General features: G+C 42.8%; 1 protein-coding gene across 1 annotated transcript; it reads right to left on the bottom strand.

Moving 5' to 3' along the window:
* Positions 1 to 1,647: 1,647 nt before the first annotated feature.
* On the bottom strand, positions 1,648 to 22,711 carry LOC139204209 (uncharacterized). The gene is made up of 7 exons (XM_070834191.1): positions 22,581 to 22,711; positions 13,360 to 14,336; positions 10,451 to 10,502; positions 9,021 to 9,144; positions 7,734 to 7,876; positions 3,132 to 3,374; positions 1,648 to 2,825 (listed from the first exon to the last, which is right to left on the bottom strand). Exons 1-7 carry the CDS (start codon positions 22,659 to 22,661, stop codon positions 2,142 to 2,144), a joined length of 2,304 nt encoding a protein of 767 aa, XP_070690292.1. The 5' UTR covers positions 22,662 to 22,711; the 3' UTR covers positions 1,648 to 2,141.
* Positions 22,712 to 23,086: the final 375 nt, after the last annotated feature.

Here is a 23,086-nt window from a genome sequence, read left to right as displayed (position 1 = left end):
TGGTTCTTTAAGTAGTGGTGATGTACAGCTTCACTTTCTACTATGGTATCTACAGTTGCGCTCAAAATTATTCAACCCCCATTGCTAATTAGGTGTATTGGCCAAATTCGCTGATCTCAAACTCAAACGAGAACAATTTAAATAACTCAACACAACTAAAATTGCAACACAATATGCTACTTTAAATTACTACTGGTCTCAAAATGATTCAACTTAAGTAGAATCCCTCATAAGAGCACTCATTTGCAAATCAGGTGTTGTCTCAAGCACACCTGATACAACTCATCAAGGGCCTCATTAGTTGCATCACAGTGCTTGAGATAGAACACATCAAGTACCCGGACTGGCTGCAGGTTTGTCCACAGTGAGAGAATCTGGGTAAGTCAAGAGAATTGTCCAAAAAGTTAAGAGAGGAGATCAGTGCCTTGCACAAACAAGGAAAAGATAAAAAAAAAAAAAATAGCAAAGGCACTGAATGTTCTTCTTCGTTGGAAGCATAGTTGACATGTTCAAAGCTAAAGGAACACTGGCTACACTACCTGGATGTGGCAGAAAGAGGAAGCTTTAACGGCTGCCACCAGATTTCTGAGGATGCAGGTGGCCAAAGACCCTCGAGTGACTCCAGAAGACCTGCAGCAAGACTTGGTGGCAGCAGACACTGAGGTTTCAGTTTCTACAGTCAGGCGCATACTAAATGCTGAGGGCCTCCATACCTGAACTCCAGGACGTACACTATTACTGACCCCAAAGAACTAGACTAGTCGGCTCCAATATGCTTGAAACAAGCCACAGATGTTTTGGGATTCTGCTCTGTGGAGCGATGAAACAAAACTGGAACTTTTCAGGTCTGTGGATCAGCGGTTTGTCTGGAGGAGGAAGAATGAGGCAGACACTGAAAAGAACACCCTGCCTACAGTGAAGCATGGTGGTGGCTCTGTGATACTCTGGGGCTGCTTTAATTCTTCTGGCACTGGAAACCTGCAGCGTTTGGAGGGCAAGATGGATTCAATCAAGTATCAGCAAATCCTAGGAGAAAACGTTATGCTGAAGCTGGTGCTTCACTGGACCTTTCAACAGGACAATGATCCCAAGCACACCTCAAAGATCACCAGGGCAAAATTCAGAGAAAATCTCTGGTGGGATTTGAAGACCGTTGCAGCACGCAGACCCAAGAATATTAGAGAGCTGGAGGCTGTTGTTCATGAGGAATGGGCTAAGATTCCTCAGGAACACTGTCAGAACCTGGTGTTTGGGGTGTGACCCTACTAAAAAACTCAACAAGTGCTTGATCAAAAATCAAAATGATTCTGGCTTCTGTTTGTTTGAGGTTCTACTGGTCATGTAACATCAGATAAGGACACGACATGTCAATGACATAGCCTTTATTAAAACTTTACATTAATTCATAACTCATTTTAAATACTATTGTGATTGCCAGAGCTCTCTTATACTACATAATGGTGTATATTAGTACTCTGTATGCGTTTATTTTGATTTCCCTTTTATAATCCAGTACGAGCCTTAGGAGTACATACTGTATGCATACAATGTTGCAATATTAATGTACGATCTACGCTTTTGGGTAATAAGTAATTGTATAAGCATTTATTAGCTTGTGCTAAAAAAGAACCACATTAATGGAAAAAAAAGCAGAGAACTGGCACAAGGCAGCACAAAATCCACAATGAATGAGCTATTGAAAGCACGGAGCAATGGTTGGAGTATTATAACTCACTGAATAGCATCAAACTGGTTAATAAATCTGGTTTAAAAAGTGCTCTTAAGAGTTGGGATGTTATGGAATACTCACTGACAAAATACTTTTTTTGTTCATGTTTGCAAATACTCATCTTTTTTTAAACACATAATACCACAGCAGGCACCGCCTTGGCATAGTAAGCAGCATATTATTCCATCTTTATCCAAACACAGTATTATAAAAATAGAAAACAACTAACGTGAGAGGAATATATTTGCCAGCAGAAGGCTACAGTATATGTAGTAATCATTTTGTAAAAGTTGATTTCAGAAATTAAAGAAGTGGGTTATATTTTTCACAAAATGGCACTAAGGGAGTTCAGAAATTCGTAACTGGCCCACCAGAGTCCCTGCTCTTTTCACGGACTTAAAGCCCCGTCTGGTCACATCTGGTTGGTCACACTGCACAGCACTGTGGACTGACTGAGAGACGGCTGGCTGTCACTGACTGTGTTTGACTCGTTGGAAGGGGGTGGGCCAACTCCTCCTGTCACCTGGCTCCCCCATTGCCTCCACTCTGGTCTGGCTCTCTGGCTCTGGGGGCTGATGCTGGTGCTTCCAATGACAGGCCTCTTTCCCTCATATGCTCCCCTAATCAATCCATTCAGCACAGCAGAGGTCTGGTCCAGGTGCTCAGCTGAGACCAGAGGCTGCCGGTCCTCCTCCTCAGAGATGGCGAACACCGGCACGCTGATGTGATCGCCCTCGCCTAGGAACTCGCGCCTCTTTCCGGTCTGGCCACTCTCAATGTGACACTGGGTGGAGGAAGAAGAGCCAGAGCTGGGTTCTGAGGGGGAGCCCTGGACATGAGGAACCCCGGAGGCCTTTGTAGGGTCTGCCGCCTCTGAGAGCAGGCCAAAGCAAGGCCCCGTGAAGCGTGAGCGCCGCAGGTTGCTGGTGGAGTTGAGACGCCGCTGCCTCTGGGCAGGCTGCGTCAGAGGGTAGGAGGCATTGCTGATGGATGAGTCAGAGATGGTGCTGTTGTCTGCCTTGGCGTCCAGGTGAACATCGGAGAAGACCTTTCTGCTGTCGCCCCCTCTGCAGTCACCTACCAAACCAGATGGAGCCTGGAATGATAGGAGACTGTTTTTAGACTTGTCACAAAAGGCTAAGCACTGATGTAATTAATAACAGTAAGATGGCTCCGTGCTGGTGTTTTAGGCAAGAGAGTTTTTCCTACTATTGTGGTCATTTTGAGTTTTGAAATCTAACTACTGACACACCACAGGCAGTCAGTGAGAATTTCTTTTTGTACTTTTGGTTAACTGACCTTTTAACTTAAGCACGAAGACAATTCTACAGACAGTATTCAGAGTATATTGCAACTGAAATCATCTCCTGCACAGAAAAGCATCAAAGGTTCTAATACTAACGCTGTCCACCAGCTTGGTGAAGGGACTAGTGGAGTTCCAACTGCACCACTTCTTATGCAGCTGCGGCAGCGGAGGAAAGAAGTCCTGGAAGGTTCGTACACTCCACGCTCTCGGCCTGGCACAGCCACCGCTGCCGTCCTTGGCGGACCTGGTACCAGTCGGTGAGGTTGTAGAGTCTGGTGAAGGCCAGTCACCTGCAGGGCCGGGACCGGTGTCACTGTGCCGCAGAAACCTCTCCCGCTGCTATGAGACAGAGATTACATGAAATAAGCAGTGTGGGCTTGTCTGCAACGGGCTTTTAATTGCCATACTGGGTGTATTTAGGTGTCTGGGGAGATTGAGAGTTGCCTGGAAAAAGATTAATTTTGTCTCTAATGTATATGATCCCCAACTGCTCAGTGTCAAGGTGCAAAAACTGAGTTCAAGCGTTCACTTGTGAATACCAAGCAAGAATGTGTTGAAAAATGTGTAGCAAACAAACCGTCCCTGAAAGAACAAAGGTTAAAGGGACAAGAATGGCTTAGAGAGAATAAACAAACTAATTAGGAATGAAGACAACTGCACAACATAAATAACTCAAATCAGAGGGGGCATTATGCTCGAGCACTCAACTGCACCAACACATGGTCAATGACCTGCACTGAGCAGCAGGCTTGTTGTCTTTGGTACTGGGCATTGATGGAAAGACTGCTTCATCTCATAATATTAATGTAAATGAAAACAGATGCATAATACAAACATGCAACACAAGGTAACAGATCTGTGCATTTCATTGATGAAGACAGACACCTGACAAACAAGTATTGAGACATACAAGTAAAGATCTTAAACATCTCATATGGTAAGAAAAACATTCTATATTGTCTAATCCTTAAACTGCTGTCAACCAGAATGAGCACTTAAATAGTATCACTGCATGCAGCAACATAGTACTGAGGGTAGGGACTGACTGACTGACTGCCAGTCTGCTCGTTGCACCTGCTACATTTCCTCCTGAATTTCTCCCTGCAGACTGTGTTGTGTACTACATTAATGGATTAATGAGAAGGAACTGTGCTGATTAGCTTGGCCTGCTCAGTCACACAGCCAGCCAGCTGAGCATGTGTGGCTCACGTACCAATCTCAATCATTATTTACTAAGTACTGTATATTGAAGCTGTCAAAAGAACAGCACGCACATCTTTGGTCTTGTGTATGTGCAACTCTTGCCATCTAAGCTGTGCATTACAGGTCCAAAGAAACGACCATTTGAGAGGACACTTCACTTCACTGAGACTTGTTTAGGTCATATTTGCTTGAGCAACCAGGAGAGGCTAATTGTGATCGACAGGTTAGATGTGCAAAATCCTCCCTGATTGGTCAGCTGCTGTTGATCAGGGGAAAGGGGAAGGTTTTAGCGGGTGAAACCATCACACAGTGAACCAGTCCAGATAATCCTTCACACAGAATCACTAGCAGCTAGCTTTGTCTAGACAAGTATTAGCTGAGGGTTTAAATAAAATATTCTTTTGGTCACTAAAGCCCCACAAACACAATGGCAACTTTTAGATTTGACACACAAGGTGAGAATTCAGCCAGCAGACACTGTGGCTTACAAAGCGTGGCTCAAAAGATGGGGTCCTTAAGACCTTAAGGGGTGCCTGGACAAACAGAGAAGTTGTATTAACTCTCTCGAATTTCGGAAAGCGAGGAACGTACAAGACCATTTTGATCCAGATTTTATCTGCCTTCATCTCATCACTCTGCCTGCAGCAAGGAAGGTTTTATAGCCTACTCATTGCTTTATTGTAGCCAAGATGAAGCTCTTATTAGAAGGGGTCTGCTGCAACAAAATGTTATCAAGAGAGAGTTCAAGGCTTAATGAAACATATTTGGGGGTGAGTGGCATGAAAATACCACGTTAATCCTAAAGGTCACTTGGCAACGACAGTGATGGGATGAATTTGGCATTTTTAGGTGACCTTTGCCACTGTTAGCCCAACCAACATTTCTCAAACACTATTTACATGGACGTCTGCATCGAGGACACACACAGGCAGACCACACACTACGTGCCAAAGCATGACACACACAGACACACAAATGCACACACACAATTGGAGCTGGGAATCTGGCTCTGTAGATAATACTCCATTAGCCTAGGCTGCAGAGAAGCTTGCCAGTCCTTCAAAAAGCTGCCAAAGCTGTTTTATGCCAACTCTTATTCCAAGAGAATACAAAAGAGAGCAGAGAAAAAAATGCCTGGTCGAACCGTTGCTTCTTCCTCACCGCTTCTCCTATCTATTAATTATTCATTTCCCATTTATCGCCTCATAGTTTTAGACTTTACAATGTGAACAACCAGGAATTAAATTGGGATTTGTCATGTGGGGAGGCTCTGTGGTTTTGAGGGTTAGGGTTACCTAATCCTGTAGTTTTGAGATTGTAATAGGTGCCAGCGTGCTTGACAGTTTAACTCAATCTAGAGCTTGAAAGCAAGTGTAACAGCTACCAAAGAGTGCAGGCAACCTGCTGCAAACTATCTTCAATACAAGTTATAGTATCATGTTGTAAAATCAGAACATTGAAACATCACTAAAGCAGAGTATCAGAGCAATTTACTTTGTGTAATCCAACCTGTCAGTTTCTGCCCTGCTTTTCTTCCTACCTTGCCATCCATCCACCACTCTACCATCTGTGCTGTCTGACTGGGTGGCTTTTAAAGAAACCCACTGACAGAAAAACAGAAAATCCATTTAAAATTCTCATGTTCCCAAGTTCTTGCATCAACTCATTTAGGCCTGTGAACGCTTCAGCTGAATTACTAAGATAAAGAGAAGTATAAAAATATATAGATTGCTGAAGATGTGTGAACCTAAGGCACAAAAGAGTGTAGGCCAAGGGGCATTTCTAACATTTGAGGACAGTTGTGGCTTAACCTGGACTTCTGCAGGGGGGGTTGGGGGATTCTCACCAAGGACTTCTTTTTCTTATAAACAAGTTCTATTTTGATGCTTTTTATGCACTCTGGCACCTTACTTACATTAAAAAGTAAGTAAGGTGCCAATTCATAATTAATCTGGAAAGTAAATATGAATTGTGATGTTAAAAAGACTGAGTTGACAGAGGTTCCAGGTGAATACCCACTGGCCGGCTGTGAACTCTCCAAATGGAGTTTGCACGGGTTCCTCCCACAGTCCAGACATGCATGGTTAGGTTAATTGGTGACTCTAAATTGCTTGTAGGTGTGAGGGCGAATGTTTGTCTGTCTCTATGGATCAGCCCTGCCATTGACTAGAGACCAGTGCAGAGTGTACCCTGCCTCTCGCACAATGTCAGCTGGGATAAGCTCCAGCCCCCCTGCAACCCTGAACAATAAGCGGTACAGATAATGAATGAACGATAAATGAATGAGTTGATTTTTTTCCACACGGACCTGTTCACTCTGCTAGTTTTCCTCTACTCTTCCCGCTGTAACTTGTCAGACAGTCAGAGCCACTGTTCAAAGAGTAGTTCCACTCCTTTAAATAATAGGGCAGTGTGTAGTATATATGCTTAGCCAGTATGAGGCTGAGCAAGTGTGAGGTTGAGCGAGTGAGAGAGTGAGCGGCAGACAGTGAAAGTGAATGCATGTGGTGCAGAGAGGAAGGTTTGGAGGGAAGTTGTCAATCTAGCAATGGGCTCACATTTAAAATCATATTCAGGGCAGTGCACTGAAAATATTCAGGGCTTAAGTCGTGACAACATAAACTGGAGACGCCATTATGTAGGTCTATGTGCTCGCACCAAGTCTATTTAACCGCTGCGTATGACCATAAAATGGAGTCAGCATTATTAGGGACTGTGCACCAACTCAAAGTAATGAATGCCCTGTCACTTGTGATTATCATTACTTTAGGAGGAAATCACTCACTGAGAGTTTGGCCTCAAATAAACTACTTCAATGTCCCCCGTAAAGCTACTTTCTCCACTTGCCTGGAGAAATGAGGAAACAAGACTACACCCATAACCGGTCCGTGAAGCTGTAAGCACAGAGGTGCTTTGAACTAAATGCTAACATGCTCAAAATGACATTGTTGATATGCTGATGTTTAGCAGAAATAGTGTTTACCATGTTCATCATTTTAGTTTTGAATGTTTGCATGCTAACATCTACTATTAGCACAAAACATAAAGTCCAGCTGAGGATGATGGGAATCTCATTAGTTTTGCATTTGGTCATTGATCAAAGGAGCCAAATGGACCAGGTCAAGAGTGATGGGATTACCCAGAATTGTTACAATTCATCCTGTGGGGAACATGAACGTCTGTGCCAGATTTCATGGCAATTCATCTGCTCGTTGAGACATTTCACTCAAAACCACAAATGCCAACCTCACGGTAGGGCCAGAGGAAGAGCCAGGGAATGACCAAAGACATCCTCTGGGGATCGTGAATGTCTGCACTAAATTTCATGGAAAATTCCATCCTATGGTTGTTGAGCTATTCAGGTCTGGACCAAAGTGGTGGACTGACAGACTTAGTGACAGACTCCACAGAGCCATGCTGCTAGCATGTAGATTTTAAGGGCTACTGAGTGTCCTAACTAGGTGACAACTGTGTTGGTAGGAACTTCAGCCTTACTGTGTGAGGTGAGAATGGTAGCCTGCTTGGGCTGGGGGCAGAAGACACGATGAAAACCTCATCCGCACCAAGGTCGAGTTCAGTCAAACCACTGCAGGAAAGGTCCACCTCTGCATTCTGGGAAATGTTACTGCCAGGACTGACTACAGAAACACAAAAAGAGATAAAAAAAAACATAAAATACATTGAGAACACTGATGACAAGGCCATTCTAATAGTTTTATTGAATAATGGTTGGTAATAGTGCATAGTTGCATTCAATCAACTCAGAGCAGTACTTGTAAAGCAGTATTTACATTTGAGACGGTAATTGTGTGTAAATTCAGACTTTGTACATTTGAACAGTTTTCACCATTGAATTTTTATTTATGCCAATGCTCCACATTGAGTAACAACTGTTTCCACTCAGAAAAGCAGTAGAGCTTATGATGCTGCACTGCAATTTATATGGTTAAATGAAACAACATGCAGAGTAGGCTAATCTCAATTCACTGTTTATAAGCTGTGTGTTTTGGTGTAAACTCCTTACACCGTGACTGCAGCACACAGAGAGGGGGACTGTACTCCCCTGTTGCTCAAACTACTCCCAGGCTGCTTTGTGGGTTAAATGCCACAACCCACAAATCTCTCAGCCTGGGTTCAGTCCCACTGAGAGAGAGAGAGAGAGAGAGAGAGAGAGAGAGAGAACTTCGAACTGTTCCAGGATCAAGCCTGTGTGCTGCTCTAAAACTAATGCAATTTTACTTTCCATTGAAAACTCTGCACACCCACCCAGGCCACAGTGGGTTCCTCATACACAGTTTGTTTTAATGTCAAGTAATATGACATATTTCTAGTACAGTCTAGATAACTACCACAGGTGAACATACACACATACACATACACACATACCACCTCGAGATACTCAGCAGAGAATCCAACAGCACACTGTTTGACTGACTTGAAAAATTTAACAGAAATTCTTCAAACCCCAGGCCTTCACTTTGAAATGACTGCACTAAAACTTTCTGATCATAGCTTTGCCAGGAAATGAATTAACGGCAGATTTATATTCCTGAAGGTATCATTATCATTCCTAAAATAATTCTAAAATGTAAGTCAAAATGAATGATAGTCACAGTAATGAGCAATTGTGGGCTTTGGAGTTGCTACAATTGCTCTTTGGGATTTTTTTTGTCACACAATATATCTTAAACATTTTCAAGAGGAAGTGAGAACAACTGAACATCAGCAGTGCAATATATCAGTCTTTCCCCTGTGTGTGTGTGTGCAGGAGTGTGTCCTGACCTGTGTGTGGTATGCTGTCATTGTTGTTGTCCTGCTCTGTGGATGCCTCCAGGTTAGTCTGATTCTCAGCCATCAGCTGCAGCTCGCTGACCTCAGCCCCAGTGTTCTGGACTCCCTCTGGCACCTACAGCACAAGCACACAGCACAACACCATTCAGTTTATCCACAGTGCTTCATCATTGTACCAGCAGTGCAAACATGTTCAGGACACGTGTTCACAGAGGAAATCAAACCAAAGCCACTCACACAGCACAGTGGCAGTCGACTCAAATTCATGTACACACAGTATAAAAAGAGTATCCAACAGTGTGTTTACAGTTCAAATCACTCTCCTGTGAGATCTTATTATACTTGGAGTAAATCGGTTATGATGAGGCTTTTAGTTAAATCAGTGGAAATTCTGTATAATTTATGATTATATTACATTACATTAATCACTTAAACACGTGAGTCATTTTTTTGCCTTGTGTGTATTAGAAATACTCCTGCAATCTAACCCACTATAACACTCTATAGCTGAAACAGTTTGGCAACACAGAAGGTTAATACCTCATATACTTAGCACATAAACCCAAAACTGTGTGCATGACCCGATAGCATTACTGGAATGTGAGTAAACATGTTTTTGTGATTGGAGTAGGTTTGATTAATCTGTCCAAAATCAGGACGAGGGGACAGTTAACTACTATCATGTATGACAAAGACAAGCACCAAAACTTCCCATGTGAGAAGCTGGAACAACATAATGCTTAGTGTTTTAGCTAAAAAATAAAAATGATTATAGAAAAGCCATTACTTGATTATCAAAGTAGTTGCCAATTAACTCTCTGTCACTCAAGTAATCAATCAATCAACTAATTGTCACAGCTCTTGATTAGTGTGAACTGACCCTTTAAAAGAGAACTCATCCTTAAGGCAATTCAGACAATATGTGGTTTTATGCAGCTTTCTCTGGGTCACAAAAGGCTTTTGGACTTATGGACAATGTTTTACATTGGTTAGAAAATGAGCTACAAAAGTACTGAGATGCAAAACTGTATTTGTCAGTAAGACACAAGTGACACAGATAATGAGACAGTACAGCCTTGTGTCAACTGCAAAAACGTTCCTCCTCATAGAAAGACAGGATCATATAAATTGATGTGATAAATGTGGATAACAGCAAGTACCAATGTCAGCAGGTTCTGACTGTATCGCATGATGTGAACCCGAGGTTCCTGTGGGGAGTGGAGGGGCAGCGCTACAGCCACAGACAGCGTTGACCAAAGCTTATTAGAAGAAATGTCTGGTGATCCCAGACAAAGCTGTGTTTTAGGAGGAATGTCTGAAAAAATAAGGCAATAGAAACAAGAAAGCAGGTAGGGGAGAAAGAGAGAGGGACATGTAGAGAGAACAAAGGGGGAAGAAAGAGTATACAGGAGTGTCTGTACCTCAGAGTTGCTGGATGCACAGGAGCTGGCTCTTTTTGGACACAGTTTGGGTCTGGAAAACATACAGTACTGCAATTCAGTTTGTAATTATAGGCATATTCAAAAACCAGATTTTATGAATGTCCCCTATTTTTTCACTCTTAGCAGATTTTTCCCAAGAACAAAAATCCTTCTGGTGTTCACAACTTGCCCAGAAATGTAAAAATGGACACTATCCCATACAACTACACTGAAATGGGAGCTTTTTGACATAGTAACCACTTCACTCAGTATATAATGGCTCCAACATACCCGTGGCTATTTCCCCCTCAATAGTTACTGTATTGTGGTGTTGGATGATAGAGCAGGCTGCACCACAATCTTGCATTCACACATGCCACAACTCACATAGTGGTTGTAAACATTATTGCTATGCATTGCTTTTTTCCTGTAGGGATGCATCACTGTCACTTTTTGACTGCCGATAACCATGTCACGTGTTTGTTTCCACAGACACACTGGCAGCTGCAAATATTAAGAATCTTTTACACCTGAGAAAATGAGTTAACACCCCTTATCATGCTTTTCTGCTCTGCTCTTGAGTCCATATGACGCAACGAAGCATGCAGAAATACTTGAGCAAGTACCCTGCTATTAAAAATTACTCTTACAGCTGAATGAGTTATTTAGCAGCCCCCGGTTAACTGAGGGCATCCCATGCTGTGACTCAAACCCACCTTTGGCTGTTTTCTGACCAGAGGGGATCTTGGCAGTTAATTTCCCAGCTGCTTTAAACTCAACTAGCTCGCCAGACTAGTTGTTTTCCAATGATTTCTGTGAACTCATGAGCTCCACGTTTCATGGTAATGCATTTCCTGGCTTCTGAATGACTCGTGTTGTTGTTCCTGCTAATTACACTTTCTTTTTATTGAAAACGTGTTTCCAATTTCCCTGTCTATAATGGTGAGAACCCGCAGAGTTATTGTGCCTAATGGATAAGTTGGAGACACTGAGCTGCATTTGAAATTAACACAAATCACATTACACAGGGGTGTTTCTCACAGCACGCTGCATAGTGAGGTCGGCACAAATCTAAATCTTGCTGGATTTTGACTCTATGTGCACCAGTAGGGTAAAACAGCCACCCTGTCAGAACAGATAGTATTACAAACCCCACAGCTTGTATTCATCGTCCCCTGGGATGGCCAAGAGGGAACAGTTTGTAAATTACACCTTTTGATTGTCTGACAATGCTATTTGTACAAAACTCACATTGAGTTTTAATTCTCCTCGTTGTCCCTTTTCCCCTTACTTCCCCGCCCATTCACTTTCATGCAGCCTCTCTGTTTTTGTGTGCTGGAATTGATGCCAGGTGCTGTACCTTGAATGCCCCGCTGTCTATGGTGAGAATGCTCCACATCAAGGAAGCCGCACAGTTGCAGCCAAACCCACCTAATCTCCAAGGGTCACCACATCAGGGACTGAGGCTTCCAGCTGAGTCAACATAACAAAGTGGTGACTGTGTATGTGCGACTGTGTGCATCTGTGTGTGTGCATTTGCTGTCAGGTCATCCCATTTTCATTCATGGGAGAAATCAAAGATATGACTTGTGAATTTTCTCAGGAGAATATCTACTGAGGACAAAAACCAGAGGGTGTAAGTTTTATCTGCCAGATACTGTACATTTAAAGCCATGCTAGCAGCTCTGTGTGCCTGTACTTATATAACCTATATGCTAATATCAGCAAGGCAATGTGCTCACAATGACAATGCTAACATGCTGGCAGGTACAATGTTTCACATGCTCACCATTTAAATTTAGCATGCTAACACAAAGTACAGTGGAAGCTGAGGGGAATATTATTAGTCTTGCAGGTTTCTGGCCATTGGACACACTAGAAATGTAAAAGGCCACAAATTTCCTGTGCCAAAGTCCAAGTCAGTCACTCTGAACGTTCCAATCTGAACCAAAAATGTCACCCTGCTGGTGATACTAGAGGAAAAGCCAGGGAATCACCAAAGATTGGGAAACATCTTCTGAGGAGCTGTGAATGTGTGCAAAATGTGCCAATCCATCAAGTAGATGCAGAGAGATTTCACTGGAGAATGAAAAAAATTGTCCTGGTGATGGTGCCACATGGAGGATCAGGGGGAAAACCAGCCTCATTAGGACCCAAACTCAGGGGTCTTGTCATATTTCACTGCATTCCATCTGATAGTTGTAAAGACTCTCAAAATCAAAAATATCAATCTACTGGTGGCACTAGAGGAAAAGTTAGGGCGTCATCAATTGCAATCCATCAAGTATTTGGTGTAATATTTTGCCCTGTAACAAAGTGGTGGACGGAGCAACCATCAAAGATCCTTTGAGCCATTGTTTCATACAATTTTGCATTGTATAAAACAATAAACAAACTTTTGCTCTCTGGTTTTAATTGAAAAAACATGCAATACATACTAGTCTCTCTCATATTTCCAGGGAGTTGATATTCATGACTGGCTTCACCTGGTGCATAATTTCTGGCTTTTATTATGACTTTTGAGCTTGCGTTTTGAAAAAGGACAAATGCTTACCCAATAATAATGAAGTCCAAATCTGAGCCTAGGCACCTTAGAAATCCCAAAAGGATTCATTAATTTCATGACGTCTTAAAAAAAATTATAAAAATTTATTGTCAACCAATAATTTCAGCACTAAATGTGACTGATGATTTATGACAACTATTGGCCCATACAGCAACCACAGTGTAATCAGAAAAACCTCACAGTGTTGTTGCAATTCATTAGTGGCAAACTGAAGTCAAAAACCAACAGAACTGGATGATGCTGACTATCTGGTAGTTTCAACAGTTCAAGTCTCTAATCTATTTTGTCTGTTGTTTTTGTATTTTCTTTGCTTTTCTGAATAAAGTTGATCTACTTTGGTTACCTGAAAACGATGCAGAGGGCACTTGTAAGTATCATAGCGAAGAAGGCTGCTCCACTCACAGCAGCCAGCAGAGTGTCTACCTTGCTGGCTGCGGGGGCGGAGACACGGCGGTCCCCCCCTGGCTCGGTCAGGTTGTGGTAGTGGAAGAGGAGAGCAAAGCCTCGGCCCCAGTGGGTGGTGGTGATGAGCTCCATGATAACCTCCACCATCTCCTGGCTGGAGCCGAAAACCAGCTGGCTGCTGGGAGGCCGGTTGGACCCACAGAACCTGGAGGAGAAGGTGATGAGGTCTGAAATGTAGAGGACGTCGTGGGGGCAGGCGTCAAGCACAGAGTGCTGGGTTTCGGGGCTCACAGCTGGGGTGTCAGTGGAGTGTGGCAAGGCAAGGGTGGTCTCCTCCACCACTGGGCTTGGCTTAGAAGTGGGACTGAGTTCTCCCCTGAGGTGGGATGAGGAGGCGGAGTTGACAGCCTTGTCTCCTGGAGCCACAGCCCCAGGTAAGAGGAGAAGAGAGGGAGAAGGAGGCGAGGACAGGCCAGAGGAGGCATCTGCAGATCTTTTGGCAGAGTTTGACACTTTGGCAATCTCCATCTTTGTCGACTGTTCCTGGACCACTACTTGTTTGACCTCACCATCTTGGGAGGACTGCTGAGTCTTTGTGACATCCCCGACACTCTGAGGCACAAGATCTTTAGCTGCTGATGAAGTTTCATCTGCTGCTAAGCTGCCAGGAGTGAAAGTCACCTCTCTGTCTGCCTCTTCTTCTTCAAAATTAGAGATAGCAGAGTACTGTGCAGCAGAGTCATGGCTTTCAAATACGTCAAAGTCAAATATCTCCAGAATAAGCTGGTAATCAACAGGCACAAAGAACTGCCAAACACAATGTGTCCCAGAGGAGTAGTTGTAGGGAAAGCCAGGGGACAGAATGAGGCCTTGGACATCCACCACATCCACCTTGGCACCACAGTCAAAGTATACCTGCGACGTAAATTAGATGAAATTAGTCATGTTATACTTTGAAACCTAATATCAAGGCACTATAAGCAAAGAATTTCACATTTGAAGGGTTATTTTGCACACTTACTGACACCCCTTCACAGGGTGACAATTAACATGACTCATACAGCTCAGCACAAATACTGCCAAGGCTTTTGATTCCCACTGGTGCCACCCATGCTAGCATTCATATCGTTCTTTGGCATTTTGTTTTGACCGGTGTTATATTACACTCTGCCTACACGCTTCTAAGATGAGTCATGTATTCAGATAATGGCCACTAAGTGATTAAGTTCTCTATGTCAAAGGCACCGACAATCAAGGTACCTATCAGCAAATAATACACTCGACTAGTGGTCTGATTACTCACTGACGCAAACCAGCTTGAAATTGAACTACTCAATCCTGCTGTTCTGCCTTTATATCAAAGCCTGTGTTTTGCTTGTATTGCTTGCTTGGGTAACCCTGGGGAGGGAATTTCTTCAAACATGCTGGCTGTAATTCTTCCCAGGTGTGTGGGGATGTAAAGGGGACCTGGGGCCTAAACAGAGGCAGATGTGTGGCTGGACCATGGAGCTAAGGACCAGACCTTTGTAGGGGGCCTGTGTGTTTATGAGCTTTCCTGTTGGCCTCAGTTCTGGACTGTGGGAATGACCCAGACCGGCAGACCCCCATGCCAGACAGGTAACAAACCAACACCCGCGGGCCACACTTGTGCTCTGGACTGGACTAAAAGCAGAAGGGATCACTTTGAAGATACAGTTCAAATTGGAGGGGGAGAGAGGGCAACAAGGACACAAGCAAAGCTAAAGTCTATGGAGCCAGGGAGTTTGATTGCTCCGTGGACCATCTATCTCCACCTGAATGCATTTAGCAAAGGCATTACTAGCCTAGCCTTGTGGAAGATTCTGCTCACGCACAATGATAGTGTGCATAGGTACTCAGATATGTAGGTAGGTATCCAGGCCAGCTGTCCAATCATTTCTACCGAACAAACTGACGTGCTTGTTACAGGCCTTTGACAGCCACAGACACCAGATTTTCTTGTGAAATCCTTGATTTATTGATTGCTGTTGGGCTGTCCCAATAACCGCAATATTGCTATAATTGATCATAACCCCCAGCAACACCTAATAACAGCTAAGATTATTCATAAAGCACCAAAATAAGGATGCATTCAGTAATTCACAAAAAAAGATGAATAAATAAAATTTAAAAAGTTGAATACCCTGCTTTTAAATGCCTTGATCATTACAAGATGACTGATTCTAGTAGCATTTTGGCTTAATTTGACTTTTACTAGTCTGCACTATCTATGTTGTAAGTGACACAAATAATCAACCTTACTACAAGCCATGTTTTCTAGTTACATTTGCAAACAGTAGTACTGTTGTCAAAGACAGTGAGATGATGGTGGCATATGATTGGCATCAAAATTAATCAAATGTTTGCTCACTTTTCATAAAACTCAAATGGACACAAACTGAAAGTCGAATATTCTGACATATATTTTAATCCTAAACATAATAAAAATAAAATCCTTAATGATAGTCGTATTTTGCCGTTTTTCTCCCTGACTGACATTTGGAAGCAATTACATTAGTGCATGACATGTTACACTTGTGCACGTTTGATGAATGTGCTCCAGCAAAGATTACACGCATGACATTTGAACAGGCAAATGCCATTCCTGCTGAGGTTAAAGAGAGTTAACCGATTTGGGGTTCGCAGTGTTTGCAGCGAGGTTGCGCAATGAGGGGAACCATTTCACAATATGGAGGCATAATAGGGAGAAGAGAAGGACAGCGTGTCCCCTTCTGTACGTGGTGAGAGAACGTATGTTTGTTAATTACAGAAAGTAATGTTAGTTTATCTTTGCCCGATAGCTGTTTCACTGGACTTTTCTCAACTTCCCTTAAGGACTTGTTTCATCCTGTTTTTTCACCTTTAAATATCTAAATAAATCAAACTTTAAAAGGCTAAAAAAAAAGCTCATCTGTAAATTAATAGTCTCTTGTATGATGTGAAATCCTGCATCTGATGAAAGATAACTCTGTCGTGGACAGAGACCATCATCTCTCCTACGAGGACGTGGTGGCCGGGAGGTCCCCAGCACCCTGGGATGTGCATGCTAGACTACACATGAAAAGGCCCTAAAGTGCCACAGTGTCGAATGGAAATGGGACATTCTTATAATGCCAAACATCTCAGTTCTGTTACATCACAGGCCGCTCCACTGGCAGGCCGCTAATTATTCAAGGGTGCCTTTTCTCATGGCAAAACAATGGGCCGCAGTGCCGTTTTGTGAGCCACTCCACAAACTGGGAGGGCAGATAATATTTTAATGAAGTGATGCTAATAAGTACAAGGCAAGCTGAAAGTTTACATAAGAGCCGGCTGGTCATTGCGCCCCAGTTGTGCCACTGACAGGGGCTTCCCTGGACAGAAGTAGATCAACTGAGCACAAAGCTGTCTGAAATGACTTGTTCGGTGACATGTCAGACCAGCTGCTGTCATTACTGAGAGGCCCCTCACAAAAAGGATTGTTCTGTCGTTTTCACTTTCTGTCACTCCAGCTAGAAACAAAACACACACACACACACAAAAAAAAAAAAAATCACATTCTATGTTGGGGTTCATAAGTGTGTCTAATTACCACAGAGGAAACTTTAAATCCCCAGACTGATTTTTTGGTATGTAAACGATGAGAAATAAAGATGAGAAATCAGCAAAAAAACAGCTGTCTTCTGTTACAATGCTAGAGCAAACAAAACAAAATAAAAATGCATAGTATTACAGCTTGTTTAGCTTTGTACTATAGAGGTAAACAAGCCAAAAAAGACTACTTGTCTGTACATCTTTATTGGACAAAACAGAAGTCTGCAGTCTGACCTAACTGTTGGCTGTAACGTGGATTTTTTTTAAACCACCCAGGCTGACGACACCGCTGCGAAAACTCTGCAACACGAGCTGGCTTCTGCTGAAGTACTGTTAACACACACACACACACACACACACACACACACACTGTGCCTCTCATGCACAAACAGCCCTGGACCGGCTCATAAACAGGCAGGCGGGCCCCTCAAAAGGGGGCAGGAATCCTCACCAGCCCTGTTTACTGGAGGAGAAAAGTGACACTGCTTCACAGGCTAACGCTTGAGCAGCACCCGTCCACTCAGGAGGCTTTACAATCACACTCAATTTCACAGGTCTATCCATTTCACAATGCCAGCATAGCACAGCTTTGTGGATCGATATTTTGTAGCCTGGAGTGAATTCATTTCCTTTATCCTTACTTTAAAGTAAATGGACAGAGCTTGAGATCTGAGTGACACAGACCTGACATCCTAGTGAGGACAAATGTAATACAGCTATATCTTCACTATGTCAGTCAGCTACATGTCAGTTTATTTTACATATTAACACATAAAAGTTATACCAAAATAGAAAATCAAAAGAATTTCTGCAGTAGCATCAATTAGAGACAGAAATAGTTAGAAGACACCGATGTTTTTTTAAAAAGAGGAACAGTTCCTATCATACCAATCATAAACAGAAACATGCAGCTAAAAAACAAGCTGCAGCAGGATTTCGAAGGTTTTAGACAACTGAACCAGCAGCTGCGACTCAATGTCAGTAAAGACGCCCCATATATGTTTTTAGGTTTTGTACAGCTCCCCACGAATACACAGATAGAGACGAAGCTCCTTGAGGTCATTCTCCACAGCTGTGAAAAGCGCTGATACTCGAGCCCAGGATTTATCACATATCTCCCCTGTGATGTCAATGCCTCTCCTGGTGGGCTCATGTCTGTGGCTCTAGTTCAAGCCAGGGTGAGTTTACAAACAACTGGTGTGGCGGCCTGATTAAGCTCAGGCATTTCTAGGGTCGCCCTCATTGGCCACTGTGGCACTGGCTCAGCACATTTTCACCACCCTGTGCATCATGGGTGACTTATGAAAGGCCTCATTGAGCCCATGCATGTTTGATCAACAGTTTTATTTACAGGACCATCATGGGACAATCACTGTAGCCTACATGGAAAAGTGGAACGCCGGAAATTATTACCGCCAGGGCTCCTCAAACTCACACAGATGTGTGACTGGGCGAGCGAGAGGACGGGCAGATGCAGGCTCTCTCTTCCATGTTTGTGGTGCAAAACCTATTAACATATTTCCTGCTGTTACTGCTGCTGCTGCTGTGGTAGCTGTTAAACCTGTGGAGCCCTGTGGTGAATCATGACCTTATCTGCACTGTGGTTTCAACCAGTTTGGAGAAATTATTTCCAGATTTCGGAATGTGATCCATCCATCATCCATGATAATAAGTCTTTCAGCAGCACCTCAGTGACAAGTCCAGTCGCCTAGGCTGGGCTGCACTGTACTGACACTGTCTAAATGGCCAGAGTCTAAATGGACACAACATGTATAAATGCAGCCACGGCATCCAAATTATCCGACAAGCTTATGTTTTGAATATCACCTCCAGAAACGCTGATAAACCCTCAACTACAGCATGTTTTTTGACAATTATCGTCAAAGACATTACAACCCTCTGCTCCAAATATATTCATTATGCTAGATAACACTACAATCCACATTAAGTTTTAACGTTTATATCATCCTATTTATTGATCCTGTCTCACCTGCTGTCTTGATGTATTCACTCAGCCCCATTATGTGACTCGAATGTAATGTTAATACATGAGAGGCACATAATGGGGAATCTGATTTTCCAGAAAATAAACACAGGGCGATCTTTTTAAAAAAAACTTCCTGCTATTCTAAAAGGTATTTCAAGATTCCACAAAGACTCTAACCTTGTGGATGAAAAGAAAAATTCCCTCTGTGGAAAGACAAGAAAGATTTGTAACCCGTTTCTCAAGCTGCAACTCTATTTCCTATCCAGGAAGCCGGAAATGACATATTTCTTTCTCTCTGCTTGCTTTGGGTAAGAAAACACTACTTGCTACTTGAGGGCATCTTTTCTTGCCATGCGACAGATGGAATATTTTATTTATCCAGGTGGTTCGAGGAGTCTTTAAACATTCTGGAAATACCTTCAGAAGAGTGTTGACTTTTGTTAAATGACATTCTGGGTTTTTCAGAGATGTCTGGCATTTCTTTTTTAGACCAAATCAGATGCTTAGCTCTGTGATTTGAATGTGATGGTGACACATGAGAGGCTCAGACTGGGGCAAGCACTGACTTTGACCTTGACTGGCAGAACCAAATTAAACTTGTTGTCTGGTTTGTGTTCTCTCTGCAAGCTGGCGTCTGTACTCTGCCAAAGGTTGTTTATGAGGTAAAGGAAATATCACTCTGTGACACCACTCTACAACCGCTGGTGGACTGAGTGATTTTTAAAGCCCCAAAACCTCCAACAGAGTGACAGGCCTTCTCCAACTGATGGCTTATTTAATTAACATTTAGGGAAAGGGGATCAGACTCTGTATTTGCAGATACCCAATAATGAAGAATTGGGATCAGGGCATCAGCAGTGTAGTACTCTCTCACCTTCTGACGAGGAAAGTGAAACAAATTCAGTTCATACCGAGAGCTTTTATTTTGAAAGCTAAAATGTTTTCCTCAATTCAGTGAGGTTTGGCCTTTCTAATGTTAGGAAACAACATGAAATTCCCATCTAGTGTACATCCTGTACTTTTGATATTACCACAGGATGGCTTTCATTCACTCTCTCGGTCTCTCTGACTCTGATGGTCTGATGGCCTTTTCATCCCATCTCCTCTTCAGACCCACTGCACTTCACTGATACACATGACACGTGACATGTTTATCTGTTGACAGACCATGTGTATCTGTTGTCAAATAATTAATGGGAGGAATAAGTGAATTTACAGTTCACTGGGGTCCTACAAATCTATTCAATTAAAGATGAATGCCCCCCCTTTCCACTGCAAATTAAACCCTCTAACAGACAGAGTGGAGCAACAAAACAAAGATCAAATTCATTCTCCCTCGTCCACAGAGCTGAATTGTGGACCGACAGACTTGGATGCCTCCCATTTTTTCTGTGGCGGGTGGAATAAATTCCAAACTTGTTTATGCTGTTCCAAAAATCAACTTAATACAAAAGGGGAGCAGAGGACAAAGACATCATTTACCGTGTCCCCTCAGGCAGATAATTGCAAAGATAGTGAGCACCCTATGCACACAGGAACTAAAGCTGGAGACGCTGACAATTCAATATACCAAGGGCTTTTGTTGTCCAGTTCTAAGAATTGTGCTGCTGAGCCACCGTTGTCCATCAGCGGAAGAGGATGACTCTTGACAGGTGGAAGCTTCTCTTAGCTGGCAATGTGGTCTTGATGTCCTAGAGAGGACATCTGTGTCAAGGGTAATCCCTCTGTGCTGCAACACCAAGCCACTGCACCACACGGGGACATTATCTTGCTTCACATGTGAATGAAAAAGAGGAATATGGGATCTGAGGACTGCGTGGGTGTCTACAGTTTGGATGCTTCACTTTAATCACTCCGCTAGAAAATCTGGCAGGAAAGCACATCGCAGGCAGTGAACGTGCCTGTCGTATTAAGAATGGTGCTGCTTCTTTCCAGAAATAAGATAGAGCACATATTCAGCTTGACATACTGACATATTAACAAATACATGCTCTAGCTATTAGTGACATCACTATATTCAGGAGCGAGCACCAAGGCCCACCTCTGCCACCGTCTATGTAAACTTGACTGTTCCAGGCGGCTGCACATCAACATGTGCTCTCATCCTTAGTCATCTTACGGCGCAAGGATCCATACACACCAAATTACAGAGCGAGACCTAAGGTTATGGCATCTAAACAACTTTTAACCCTCAGCCAATGAAACTGGAAGCACCCACACACACACACAGCCTCGCTATGACCTGGCAGGAGCTTTAACTCTACAACAGGAGAGACGACAACATGCCAAACATGAATCACAGCCTGATAAGATGAAAAACAAGCCTGAGAAGCAGCCCCTGACTGAGGACAAACTTTTGATCATGAGCCCCTCGCATGTCAGAGGCGCAGAAGCTTGGGAATTTGCCTCAATGAGTATGAAAAGTACAACATAAGGTTTACATGCTCTCAATGTGGTTCTCATTTCAGCAGTTTGGACTCTGCATGCCATTCTCCAACTCTGTGAAGTGCAGTAACATCAAAACATGCCTGTGCCATCAAAGCATCCCTTTGAAAGCCCTAGAGGATATAATGTGCCACGAAGTTTGGAGATGTTAAAATATAGCCAGACACTTTCATAACTTTCCTTGAATGGCAAAGGTAGACAGGATTAAGTGAGCATGATGTAAGGTGATTACAGAAGTCTGACTGGGGCTAACGTTACAGGGTCTTTCACTGTGGTTCATAGTCAAATAACCTCATGGGGTATTTTTAATAAAATAAATAAGGAAACTGAACTTGAACCTCCCACTTCAAGATGCGAACTTTAAAAAAAGAAGCATTCCTGTTCATTTAAAGTACAGTACAGGCTCCATTAGGCGGATGTACTGGCTGACTGTTGTGGACAGACACCGATTCAAATCACAAGCCAACTACAGGACCATTTTGATAACTTCTCAATGCAATACATTTAGTTTCCCACGCAACTTTCGCAATTTCAGTGGCAGCGTAAGACTCTCTTTGAGAAAGTAATGTTACGTACTATTGTGTATCAAACCGAATGTGCGCAAAACTCAGTTGTAAAAATTGTAAATTTGAAAGTCCATCGCTAACTGCCAATCAATTTAATACTGTAATAGATTAACTTGGACGTTAGTCGAAGCAGAGTTATGTTCTAATATAGTCGGCATAAATGTTATTTAACAAAAACACTTAGAGTATTAAAATATCAACTTTTTTAAATGGTTCATGCGCATGCACCTCGCTACCGCCAACAACAGTGTACTGTATTTTGGTTGTACGGAGTAGTTGACAAAACAGACGGACTAAATTTTTTAATTTAAAACGCAGCTGACGCAAATGTTCCTTTGTGTATCTGGTGTATGCCGGAGTGAATGGTGGTACTTATCTTTTCTTAAAATGCCTTGCTTCAAGTCCCCTGAGATCACAATGTTTGCCGAGAAGCAATCAACTGTTAAATATCAGGATTTTCGAACGGAGTCCGTGGCGTGATTCTCTCCACACAAGTGAGCACGACACTCCACAGGGCTGGAGGTAACGCTTGTGAATTATTGTCAGTTTATTGTCAACAAATCAACTTACTTTCTGTGCAACGCATCCCATCACCAGGAGTAGATATGTTGTCATGAAAGCATGCGCCCCAAGCGATGTAACACAACTCATTTTCCTCTAATTGTTCCTTTTAATGCGACGCACAGTGAACCGTATCCCACCGCTCTGCTTCCCTCTCATTCACCTGAAGCATCGGGAGCGCGCTTCCATCGTTCATGGGCGAACTCGAACACAGGACCAGACCCCCAGATTAAAAACTCTCCTGTGCTCCACTGTACGGGAATTTAACCATTATTTACATCGAATTCGTTTTTAAATGGCATTCAAATAGTTAAGTCATATTATTGTTGTTATGTGTATGACTGTCCAGTCCAGTTTCTGACAATAAAAGTCTCGCTATTTTGTTGCTATTGTCTGATATAGTATTTTATCGTGCACTGAGAAATATACATTATATTACCGATTATAATATTAGTCATATATCTGAATCTACATGAAATAAATGAACAATTATTTCGTCTTTCTTTCAGAACTCT

The sequence above is a fragment of the Pempheris klunzingeri genome, chromosome 7 (assembly GCF_042242105.1).
Source record: "Pempheris klunzingeri isolate RE-2024b chromosome 7, fPemKlu1.hap1, whole genome shotgun sequence".
NCBI lineage: Eukaryota > Metazoa > Chordata > Actinopteri > Acropomatiformes > Pempheridae > Pempheris > Pempheris klunzingeri.
This window is presented reverse-complemented; position numbering and strand designations above follow the sequence as displayed.

What these genes read in the sequence shown, in the direction of transcription:
- LOC139204209 (XM_070834191.1), bottom strand. Translation starts at nt 22,661, where the DNA reads ATGAGTTGTGTTACATCGCTTGGGGCGCATGCTTTCATGACAACATAT. An exon ending in GCCCTCTGCATCGTTTTCAG is followed by an intron (nt 10,503 to 13,359) that starts GTAACCAAAGTA and finishes TATGTTTTCCAG; the next exon opens with ACCCAAACTGTGTCCAAAAA. An exon ending in TGACAGCATACCACACACAG is followed by an intron (nt 7,877 to 9,020) that starts GTCAGGACACAC and finishes GTGTTTCTGTAG; the next exon opens with TCAGTCCTGGCAGTAACATT.